Consider the following 12,998-nt stretch of genomic DNA (forward strand, 5'->3'; position numbering starts at 1 on the left):
GGATAGTTGGAGATGGGATAGTTATAGATGGGATAGTTGGAGATGGGATAGTTGGAGATGGGATAGTTGGAGATGGGATAGTTATAGATGGGATAGTTATAGATGGGATAGTTATAGATGGGATAGTTATAGATGGGATAGTTGGAGATGGGATAGTTATAGATGGGATAGTTGGAGATGGGATAGTTGGAGATGGGATAGTTGGAGATGGGATAGTTATAGATGGGATAGTTATAGATGGGATAGTTGGAGATGGGATAGTTGGAGATGGGATAGTTATAGATGGGATAGTTGGAGATGGGATAGTTGGAGATGGGATAGTTGGAGATGGATAGTTGGAGATGGGATAGTTATAGATGGGATAGTTATAGATGGGATAGTTATAGATGGGATACTTATAGATGGGATAGTTATATATGGGATAGTTATAGATGGGATAGTTATAGATGGGATAGTTATAGATGGGATAGTTATAGATGGGATAGTTGGAGATGGGATAGTTATAGATGGGATAGTTGGAGATGGGATAGTTGGAGATGGGATAGTTGGAGATGGGATAGTTGGAGATGGATAGTTATAGATGGGATAGTTGGAGATGGGATAGTTGGAGATGGGATAGTTATAGATGGGATAGTTATAGATGGGATAGTTGGAGATGGGATAGTTGGAGATGGGATAGTTATAGATGGGATAGTTGGAGATGGGATAGTTGGAGATGGGATAGTTGGAGATGGGATAGTTATAGATGGGATAGTTGGAGATGGGATAGTTATAGATGGGATAGTTGGAGATGGGATAGTTATAGATGGGATAGTTGGAGATGGGATAGTTGGAGATGGGATAGTTGGAGATGGGATAGTTGGAGATGGGATAGTTGGAGATGGGATAGTTGGAGATGGGATAGTTATAGATGGGATAGTTATAGATGGGATAGTTGGAGATGGGATAGTTATAGATGGGATAGTTGGAGATGGGATAGTTGGAGATGGGATAGTTGGAGATGGGATAGTTGGAGATGGGATAGTTGGAGATGGGATAGTTGGAGATGGGATAGTTGGAGATGGGATAGTTGGAGATGGGATAGTTGGAGATGGGATAGTTGGAGATGGGATAGTTGGAGATGGGATAGTTGGAGATGGGATAGTTATAGATGGGATAGTTATAGATGGGATAGTTATAGATGGGATAGTTATAGATGGGATAGTTATAGATGGGATAGTTATAGATGGGATAGTTATAGATGGGATAGTTATAGATGGGATAGTTATAGATGGGATAGTTATAGATGGGATAGTTATAGATGGGATAGTTATAGATGGGATAGTTATAGATGGGATAGTTATAGATGGGATAGTTATAGATGGGATAGTTATAGATGGGATAGTTGGAGATGGATAGTTGTAGATGGGATAGTTGGAGATGGGATAGTTGGAGATGGGATAGTTGGAGATGGGATAGTTGGAGATGGGATAGTTATAGATGGGATAGTTGGAGATGGGATAGTTGGAGATGGGATAGTTGGAGATGGGATAGTTATAGATGGGATAGTTATAGATGGGATAGTTATAGATGGGATAGTTGGAGATGGATAGTTGTAGATGGGATAGTTGGAGATGGGATAGTTGGAGATGGGATAGTTGGAGATGGGATAGTTGGAGATGGGATAGTTGGAGATGGGATAGTTGGAGATGGGATAGTTGGAAATGGGATAGTTGGAGATGGGATAGTTATAGATGGGATAGTTATAGATGGGATAGTTGGAGATGGGATAGTTGGAGATGGGATAGTTGGAGATGGGATAGTTGGAGATGGGATAGTTATAGATGGGATAGTTATAGATGGGATAGTTGGAGATGGGATAGTTATAGATGGGATAGTTATAGATGGGATAGTTGGAGATGGGATAGTTATAGATGGGATAGTTGGAGATGGGATAGTTGGAGATGGGATAGTTATAGATGGGATAGTTGGAGATGGGATAGTTATAGATGGGATAGTTGGAGATGGGATAGTTGGAGATGGGATAGTTGGAGATGGGATAGTTGGAGATGGGATAGTTGGAGATGGGATAGTTGGAGATGGGATAGTTATAGATGGGATAGTTATAGATGGGATAGTTGGAGATGGGATAGTTATAGATGGGATAGTTATAGATGGGATAGTTGGAGATGGGATAGTTATAGATGGGATAGTTATAGATGGGATAGTTGGAGATGGGATAGTTATAGATGGGATAGTTGGAGATGGGATAGTTGGAGATGGGATAGTTATAGATGGGATAGTTGGAGATGGGATAGTTATAGATGGGATAGTTGGAGATGGGATAGTTGGAGATGGGATAGTTGGAGATGGGATAGTTGGAGATGGGATAGTTGGAGATGGGATAGTTGGAGATGGGATAGTTATAGATGGGATAGTTATAGATGGGATAGTTATAGATGGGATAGTTGGAGATGGGATAGTTATAGATGGGATAGTTGGAGATGGGATAGTTGGAGATGGGATAGTTGGAGATGGGATAGTTGGAGATGGGATAGTTGGAGATGGGATAGTTGGAGATGGGATAGTTGGAGATGGGATAGTTGGAGATGGGATAGTTATAGATGGGATAGTTATAGATGGGATAGTTATAGATGGGATAGTTGGAGATGGGATAGTTGGAGATGGGATAGTTGGAGATGGGATAGTTGGAGATGGGATAGTTGGAGATGGGATAGTTATAGATGGGATAGTTATAGATGGGATAGTTATAGATGGGATAGTTGGAGATGGGATAGTTGGAGATGGGATAGTTGGAGATGGGATAGTTGGAGATGGGATAGTTATAGATGGGATAGTTGGAGATGGGATAGTTGGAGATGGGATAGTTGGAGATGGGATAGTTGGAGATGGGATAGTTATAGATGGGATAGTTGGAGATGGGATAGTTATAGATGGGATAGTTATAGATGGGATAGTTATAGATGGGATAGTTGGAGATGGGATAGTTATAGATGGGATAGTTGGAGATGGGATAGTTATAGATGGGATAGTTATAGATGGGATAGTTATAGATGGGATAGTTGGAGATGGGATAGTTATAGATGGGATAGTTGGAGATGGGATAGTTATAGATGGGATAGTTATAGATGGGATAGTTGGAGATGGGATAGTTATAGATGGGATAGTTATAGATGGGATAGTTGGAGATGGGATAGTTATAGATGGGATAGTTGGAGATGGGATAGTTGGAGATGGGATAGTTGGAGATGGGATAGTTATAGATGGGATAGTTATAGATGGGATAGTTGGAGATGGGATAGTTATAGATGGGATAGTTGGAGATGGGATAGTTGGAGATGGGATAGTTGGAGATGGGATAGTTGGAGATGGGATAGTTGGAGATGGGATAGTTGGAGATGGGATAGTTGGAGATGGGATAGTTGGAGATGGGATAGTTGGAGATGGGATAGTTATAGATGGGATAGTTATAGATGGGATAGTTATAGATGGGATAGTTATAGATGGGATAGTTATAGATGGGATAGTTGGAGATGGGATAGTTGGAGATGGGATAGTTATAGATGGGATAGTTATAGATGGGATAGTTATAGATGGGATAGTTGGAGATGGGATAGTTGGAGATGGGATAGTTGGAGATGGGATAGTTATAGATGGGATAGTTGGAGATGGGATAGTTGGAGATGGGATAGTTGGAGATGGGATAGTTATAGATGGGATAGTTATAGATGGGATAGTTATAGATGGGATAGTTATAGATGGGATAGTTGGAGATGGGATAGTTATAGATGGGATAGTTGGAGATGGGATAGTTATAGATGGGATAGTTATAGATGGGATAGTTGGAGATGGGATAGTTATAGATGGGATAGTTATAGATGGGATAGTTGGAGATGGGATAGTTATAGATGGGATAGTTGGAGATGGGATAGTTGGAGATGGGATAGTTATAGATGGGATAGTTGGAGATGGGATAGTTATAGATGGGATAGTTGGAGATGGGATAGTTGGAGATGGGATAGTTGGAGATGGGATAGTTGGAGATGGGATAGTTGGAGATGGGATAGTTGGAGATGGGATAGTTGGAGATGGGATAGTTGGAGATGGGATAGTTATAGATGGGATAGTTATAGATGGGATAGTTATAGATGGGATAGTTGGAGATGGGATAGTTGGAGATGGGATAGTTGGAGATGGGATAGTTGGAGATGGGATAGTTATAGATGGGATAGTTGGAGATGGGATAGTTGGAGATGGGATAGTTGGAGATGGGATAGTTGGAGATGGGATAGTTATAGATGGGATAGTTGGAGATGGGATAGTTATAGATGGGATAGTTATAGATGGGATAGTTATAGATGGGATAGTTGGAGATGGGATAGTTATAGATGGGATAGTTGGAGATGGGATAGTTATAGATGGGATAGTTATAGATGGGATAGTTATAGATGGGATAGTTGGAGATGGGATAGTTGGAGATGGGATAGTTGGAGATGGGATAGTTGGAGATGGGATAGTTATAGATGGGATAGTTGGAGATGGGATAGTTGGAGATGGGATAGTTGGAGATGGGATAGTTGGAGATGGGATAGTTATAGATGGGATAGTTGGAGATGGGATAGTTATAGATGGGATAGTTATAGATGGGATAGTTATAGATGGGATAGTTGGAGATGGGATAGTTGGAGATGGGATAGTTATAGATGGGATAGTTGGAGATGGGATAGTTGGAGATGGGATAGTTGGAGATGGGATAGTTGGAGATGGGATAGTTGGAGATGGGATAGTTATAGATGGGATAGTTGGAGATGGGATAGTTATAGATGGGATAGTTGGAGATGGGATAGTTGGAGATGGGATAGTTGGAGATGGGATAGTTGGAGATGGGATAGTTGGAGATGGGATAGTTGGAGATGGGATAGTTGGAGATGGGATAGTTATAGATGGGATAGTTATAGATGGGGATAGTTGGAGATGGGATAGTTGGAGATGGGATAGTTGGAGATGGGATAGTTGGAGATGGGATAGTTATAGATGGGATAGTTATAGATGGGATAGTTATAGATGGGGATAGTTGGAGATGCCTTTCTCTTATTCAACAGTTGATTGATGATTTTCCAAGTTGACTTTACATTATTTAAGGATTATTGGAATGTGTTAGTAAAATATATGTTTAGTAATTTGCTAAATTCAAGGGAGAGGAATTTGTGAGAAACGTTTCATACAACTTGTTTTTTTTAACAGAGAATGTTTTGAGACCGGTCGTAAACAAGGTTTCCAGAACCTTCTGCTGTTCTCTGGTTTAACTAAGGGAAAGCAGCGGTGAAATACAGAGTTGAAAGATGTGAGAAAAATCTGGGAAGCAGGTTCCACATCAGCCTGATTAGAAACACTTTACCATGAAATATCGTCAATCAACATCTTAAAGCGCTCACACGTACTTCTGTTAAATATTCTACTAATCATTCCCATCTGTTCATTTCCAGCTGCCAAAGAGAAGTGGGAAATTGGAAAGTGGTCAGAAATGTCAGTATAAAGTATACCTGTGTTAGCTACATTGTTCAAATAATTAGTAAAAATATGATCAATAAGGGTGGCAGATGAACTGGTCACTCTAGTGGTCTTATAGATGAGGGGAAACAGATGGCTGCAGTATAATGTATTCAGAAAGTCAGATGTCAGTGATTGGTTCTCACTTTTAAATACAGGGATGGTTGAAGTCACCCAATAAAATGGGTTTTCCATCTTCATTATTAATCAAATCCAAGGTTGATGCAAGGATATCAATAAAACGACCAATGTCAGAATCGGGTGGCCAATAGATGCATCCAATTACCACGTCTTTCCCACCAGAAAAAGTTTCAAGGTGTTTACAGCTCTGTACTGCTGTACCATTAAAACCGAACCAACATCCATGTTCTTTTTTGAAATGTTAAGTGTTAATAACTGTGTATATCTCCACTAGAGAGATGGAGATGTGGTGTTCGAGGGCTTCCTGAATGTCTCCTGGGGAGTACGGCGGCCCATCAGGCTCAAAATACAGGATGACAAACAACAACCGATCACCAGCCTACTGTCACCTGACCCAGTCAGTCCAATCAGTCCTCATGGAGGCAAGAGGTTATTTTCCCCCTTTATCATATTGTCAATACCACAGAGTCATAGTTCAAATGGAGTAATATAAGCAGCAGTCAGGCTAAACTCTCTCTGCCTATCAGGGGGATGACTCGATGGGGGGAGTTTGAAGACCTTCATCAGATCAACGAGATAGATGAGAACAACAAGCAGGATCCTGCAGAGGAGACCAACAACTACACTACAGGTAACCTCACCTTAACCACGCTACAGGTAACCTCACCTTAACAACACTACAGGTAACCTCACCTTAACCACGCTACAGGTAACCTCACCTTAACAACACTACAGGTAACCTCACCTTAACCACGCTACAGGTAACCTCACCTTAACCACGCTACAGGTAACCTCACCTTAACTTCACTATAACCCCACTACAGGTAACCTCACCATAACAACCACATTACAGGTAACCTCACCTTAACAACCACACTACAGGTAATCTCACCTAAACGTCACTATAACAATCACACTACAGGTAACCTCACCTTAACCACGGTAAGACAGGCAGGTTATAGGACTACATCATGACGGAGCAGTGACTGTCTGATGAGGAATGGGACCCGTCTTACCGCAGTCAGTGGTGTACTTCAAAGTACTACTTAAGTATTTTTTTTTTTTTGGTATCTGAACTTCACTATTTATATTTTGGACAACTTTTACTTCACTACATTCCTAAAGAAAATAATGTCCTTTCTACTCCATACATTTTCCCTGACAACCAAAATAACTTGTTACATTTTGAATGCTTAGCAGGACAGGAAAATTGTCAAATTCACACACTTATCGAGAGAACATCCCTGGTCATCCCTACTGCCTCTGATCTGGTGGACTCACTAAACACACATACTTTGTTTGTAAATTATGTCTGAGTGTTGGAGTGTGCCCCGTGGCTATACGTACATTTATAAAACAAGAAAATCGTGCCGTCTGGTTTGCTTAATATAAGGAATTTGAAATGATTTATACTTTAACTTTAAATACATAAGTACATTTGATCAATTTCATTTACTTTTGATACTTAAGTATGTTTAAAACCAAATACTTTTAGACTTTTACTCAAGTAGCATTTTACTGGGTAATTCACTTTTACTCAAATCATTTTCTATTAACGTATCTTTACTTGTACTTAAGTATGACAACTGGGTATTTCTCCCCACCACTGGGGTCTATCTAGGTTATAGGACTACATCATGGTGGGACCGTAGTGATCTAGGTTATAGGACTACATCATGGTGGGACCGTAGTGATCTAGGTTATAGGACTACATCATGGTGGGACCGTAGTGATCTAGGTTATAGGACTACATCATGATGGGACCGTAGTGATCTAGGTTATAGGACTACATCATGATCAAAGAGGCAAGGAGGGGAAAGAGAGAGTTGGAAAGAAATGAAATCCAAGGCAGACGTCGGGAGGTTGAAGGCGCCAAAGTACGAATAGCGGTGAGCCATCGTCAGGAAATGAGCTTATCAAGGTGTCAAGCTCATTGGATGAACTCTCCAAGGGCACCTGGTGGGCGATAAATAACAATGTTAAGCTTGAGTGGACAAGTGACAGTGACATCATGGAATTCAAATGAGGAGATGGACAGGTGAGAGAGGGAGAACAGAGAACATCTCCACCTAGGAGGAATGAGCAGCCCTGTGCCATCACCACGACGACCAGATGCTCTCGGACTATGAGAGAAAACGTAGTCAGATGAAGGAAGAGCAGCTGGAGTAGCGGTGTTCTCTGGGGTGATCCATGTCTCCATCAGGGCCAAAAAGGTCAAGGGACTGAAGGGCAGCATAGGCTGAGATGAACTCTGTGATCTTGACCGCAGATCAGCAGTTCCAAACGCTGCCAGAGACCAGGAATTCCACATGGGTTGTGCGCGCAGGGTAAACTAAATTAGAAGGGTTGCAGCCAAGGTGTGGGGAGCAGCCAAGGGGTGGGGAGCGTCTGTAAAGCCTACAGGGGGAGGAGCAGCCAAGGGGTGGGGAGCGTCTGTAAAGCCTACAGGGGGAGGAGCAGCCAAGGGGTGGGGAGCGTCTGTAAAGCCTACAGGGAGAGGAGCAGCCAAGGGGTGGGGAGCGTCTGTAAAGCCTACAGGGAGAGGAGCAGCCAAGGGGTGGGGAGCGTCTGTAAAGCCTACAGGGAGAGGAGCAGCCAAGGGGTGGGGAGCGTCTGTAAAACCTACAGGGAGAGGAGCAGCCAAGGGGTGGGGAGCGTCTGTAAAGCCTACAGGGAGAGGAGCAGCCAAGGGGTGGGGAGCGTCTGTAAAGCCTACAGGGAGAGGAGCCAACAGGTATAGAAAACACACACAGAGTTGACAAAGCAACAAAAGAGTAAAATTAGATAATCTGTAAATAACTAGGTAAGATACTCAAGTGAGAGAGTGGTGTTGAGCCTCCCTCTCTTTCCTTCCTTCCTCGAATAACCCCGCAGAACAACTTGGCAGAACCGTCTTAGTTTTGTGACAAAACCGCCACTGACACATTTACCGCTGAGAAACCAGGGGAGACTGAAGAACGAACTCTAATTGCCTAGCTGAGGTGGAAAGCACATCTCCCTGTACTAATTGCTGATTGCCTTGGAGAGGAGAAACCACTCCCCCCCCAATACAGCCACTGATTACCAAAACATGTCACAAATTGCCCCGCCCCTTGATCCTGGTTGAAGTGTCAACAACTATTTACATTTTAGTCATTTAGCAGACGCTCTTATCCAAACGTACACACTTAGTGAGTGCATACGTTTTTTTTTTTCTTCCCATACTGGCCCCCCGTGGGAATCGAACACACAACCCTGGCGTTGCAAGCGCCATGCTCTACCAACTGAGCTACACTTTTCTATCTGCAAGTTATGAGCAGTCAGCAGTTCACACATCAAGTAGACCACTGGGAAGACAGGAAGCACTTAAAGTACATGGCCCTGGCTAGCAACAAGACAGCACTAGACCACAACAGATAAAGACAAAACAAGACAGCACTAGACCACAACAGATAAAGACAAAACAAGACAGCACTAGACCACAACAGATAAAGACAAAACAAGACAGCACTAGACCACAACAGATAAAGACAAAACAAGACAGCACTAGACCACAACAGATAAAGACAAAACAAGACAGCACTAGACCACAACAGATAAAGACAAAACAATTATTCTTATCACTCCTGGAGATATCAGGAGTCCTCTAGCTATGGAATCACTCCTGGAGATATCAGGAGTCCTCTAGCTATGGAATCACTCCTGGAGATATCAGGAGTCCTCTAGCTATGGAATCACTCCTGGAGATATCAGGAGTCCTCTAGCTATGGAATCACTCCTGGAGATATCAGGAGTCCTCTAGCTATGGAATGAAGCACATTGAGATGGAGCCTGAGAAGCTGGTTATATACACTCAGAAAAGAGATGAAACCACCCCCCCTCCAATACATTCACTGATTACCAAAACAAGTATTATGGGGTATTATGGGGTATTATGGGGTTTATGGGGTTTATGGGGTATTATGGGGTATTATGGGGTATTGTGTGTAGATGGGTGAATAAAAATATGTTTCATCCATTTTGAATTTAGGCTGTAACAACAAAATGTGGAATAAGTGAAGGGCTATGAATACTTTCTGAAGGCAACGCATTTATTGAAAGGATATAGCATGTAGGAATAGGCTAAATACTCTGAATGTCATTTGTATACTGTCCTGCTGTATACTGTCCTGCTGTGTACTGTCCTGCTGTGTACTGTCCTACTGTCCTACTGTGTACTGTCCTACTGTGTACTATCCTACTGTCCTGCTGTGTACTGTCCTACTGTCCTGCTGTGTACTGTCCTACTGTCCTACTGTGTACTGTCCTGTTGTGTACTGTCCTACTGTGTACTGTCCTACTGTGTACTGTCCTGCTGTGTACTGTCCTACTGTGTACTGTTCTGCTGTGTACTGTCCTGCTGTATACTGTCCTGCTGTATACTGTCCTGCTGTGTACTGTCCTACTGTCCTACTGTGTACTGTCCTGCTGTGTACTGTCCTACTGTCCTACTGTGTACTGTCCTGCTGTGTACTGTCCTACTGTGTACTGTCCTACTGTCCTACTGTGTACTGTCCGACTGTATACTGTCCTGCTGTATACTGTCCTACTGTGTACTGTCCTGCTGTGTACTGTCCTGCTGTGTACTGTCCTGCTGTGTACAGTCCTACTGTGTACTGTCCTGCTGTGTACTGTCCTACTGTGTACTGTCCTGCTGTGTACTGTCCTGCCGTGTCCTGTCCTGCTGTGTACTGTCCTGCTGTGTACTGTCCTGCTGTGTACTGTCCTGCTGTGTACTGTCCTACTGTGTACTGTCCTAATGTGTGCTGTCCTACTGTGTACTGTCCTACTGTGTACTGTCCTGCTGTGTACTGTCCTGCTGTGTCCTGTCCTGCTGTGTACTGTCCTGCTGTGTACTGTCCTGCTGTGTACTGTTCTGCTGTGTACTGTCCTGCTGTGTACTGTCCTACTGTGTACTGTCCTAATGTGTGCTGTCCTACTGTGTACTGTCCTACTGTGTACTGTCCTTTTGTGTACTGTCCTGCTGTGTCCTGTCCTGCTGTGTACTGTCCTTCTGTGTACTGTCCTACTGTGTACTGTCCTGCTGTGTACTGTCCTGTTGTGTACTGTCCTGCTGTGTACTGTCCTGCTGTGTACTGTGTACTGTCCTACTGTGTACTGTCCTAATGTGTGCTGTCCTACTGTGTACTGTCCTACTGTGTACTGACCTGCTGTGTACTGTCCTGCTGTGTCCTGTCCTGTTGTGTACTGTCCTGATGTGTACTGTCCTGATGTGTACTGTCCTACTGTGTACTGTCCTGCTGTGTACTGTCCTGCTGTGTCCTGTCCTGCTGTGTACTGTCCTGCTGTGTACTGTCCTGCTGTGTACTGTCCTGCTGTGTACTGTCCTACTGTGTACTGTCCTGCTGTGTACTGTCCTGCTGTGTACTGTCCTACTGTCCTGCTGTGTACTGTCCTAGTGTGTACTGTCCTACTGTCCTGCTGTGTACTGTCCTGCTGTGTACTGTCCTACTGTGTACTGTCCTACTGTCCTGCTGTGTACTGTCCTGCTGTGTACTGTCCTACTGTCCTGCTGTGTACTGTCCTGCTGTGTACTGTCCTACTGTCCTAATGTATACTGTCCTACTGTTTACTGTCCTACTGTCCTGCTGTGTACTGTCCTACTGTCCTGCTGTGTACTGTCCTGCTGTGTACTGTCCTGCTGTTTACTGTCCTGCTGTGTACTGTCCTACTGTGTACTGTCCTACTGTCCTGCTGTGTACTGTCCTACTGTGTACTGTCCTACTGTGTATTGTCCTGCTGTGTACTGTCCTGCTGTGTACTGTCCTGCTGTATACTGTCCTACTGTGTACTGTCCTACTGTCCTGCTGTGTACTGTCCTGCTGTGTACTGTCCTACTGTGTACTGTCCTACTGTGTACTGTCCTGCTGTATACTGTCCTGCTGTGTACTGTCCTGCTGTGTACTGTCCTACTGTGTACTGTCCTACTGTGTACTGTCCTGCTGTATACTGTCCTAATGTGTACTGTCCTGCTGTGTACTGTCCTACTGTGTACTGTCCTACTGTCCTGCTGTGTGCTGTCCTGCTGTGTACTGTCCTAATGTGTACTGTCCCACTGTGTACTGTCCTACTGTGTACTGTCTGCTGTGTACTGTCCTACTGTGTACTGTCTGCTGTGTAATGTCCTTCTGTGTACTGTCCTACTGTGTACTGTCCTGCTGTGTACTGTCCTACTGTGTACTGTCCTACTGTCCTGCTGTGTACTGTCCTGCTGTGTGCTGTCCTGCTGTTTACTGTCCTGCTGTGTACTGTCCTACTGTGTACTGTCCTACTGTGTACTGTCCTACTGTCCTGCTGTGTACTGTCCTGCTGTTTGCTGTCCTACTGTGTACTGTCCTACTGTGTACTGTCCTGCTGTGTACTGTCCTACTGTGTACTGTCCTACTGTGTACTGTCCTGCTGTGTACTGTCCTACTGTGTACTGTCCTGCTGTATACTCTCCTACTGTGTACTCTCCTGCTTTGTACTGTCCTGCTGTGTACTGTCCTGCTGTGTACTGTCCTGCTGTCCTGCTGTGTACTGTCCTGCTGTCCTGCTGTGTACTGTCCTGCTGTGTACTGTCCTGCTGTGTACTGTCCTGCTGTCCTGCTGTGTACTGTCCTGCTGTGTACTGTCCTGCTGTGTACTGTCCTGCTGTCCTGCTGTGTACTGTCCTGCTGTGTACTGTCCTACTGTGTACTGTCCTGCTGTGCGCTGTCCTGCTGTGTACCCTCCTGCTGTGTAATGTCCTGCTGTGTGCTGTGAGACAAGTCAAGTTCAAACAGGCTAAACCGTCGTCTGTCACAATGTCGTCACCATTGATGATGGCTATCAATCATTGTGGACAGGCGACTCTATGGTAATATCGCCCTACTCTACTGTCCAGGGAGCTACAGGAGTTATGAGAGTACTACACTGCGTCCCACCCCCACCAAGCAGAAGACGGCGGTGGAGGAGGAGCAGTCCAACCTGATCCGCTGTATGAGTGATGCTTCCCTGGTGAAGAGGAGGGTGAAGAGGAGTCCCTCACAGAGAGAGAGGAACAGGAAACATTGCTTCTCCATCAATGGACACTTCTACAACTACAAGGTAACATCAATGAGAGAACTGACCTGATCATTACTTACCTAGGACATGATTTGATCCATCAAATCACATTGGACTTCAATGAAAGTGATGTCCTTAAAATAATCATGTTTTTGGTGTAATAGCTACTGTCTCATAGTTAGTCAGTCTCTCTCTCTCCTCTCTCTCTCTCTCTCTCTCTCTCTCTCTCTCTCTCTCTCTCT

The 12,998-nt window shown here is 44.0% G+C and overlaps 1 protein-coding gene across 4 annotated transcripts in view; it reads left to right on the plus strand.

Annotated features, from left to right (window-relative positions):
* The window catches only part of LOC311127203 (ras association domain-containing protein 6-like), a 49,125-nt gene that overhangs the window by 16,256 nt on the left and 19,871 nt on the right, over nucleotides 1-12,998 (plus strand). For all 4 annotated transcript variants that reach the window (XM_084158997.1, XM_084158999.1, XM_084158996.1 and 1 more), the window contains exons 4-6: nucleotides 5,966-6,120; nucleotides 6,219-6,322; nucleotides 12,596-12,798. In XM_084158997.1, coding sequence (XP_084015123.1) covers nucleotides 5,966-6,120; nucleotides 6,219-6,322; nucleotides 12,596-12,798 — 462 coding nt within the window. The remainder of the gene's footprint in view (nucleotides 1-5,965; nucleotides 6,121-6,218; nucleotides 6,323-12,595; nucleotides 12,799-12,998) is intronic.

The sequence above is a fragment of the Coregonus lavaretus genome (genome assembly GCF_964263955.1).
Source record: "Coregonus lavaretus genome assembly, chromosome: 4".
Lineage (NCBI taxonomy): Eukaryota > Metazoa > Chordata > Actinopteri > Salmoniformes > Salmonidae > Coregonus > Coregonus lavaretus.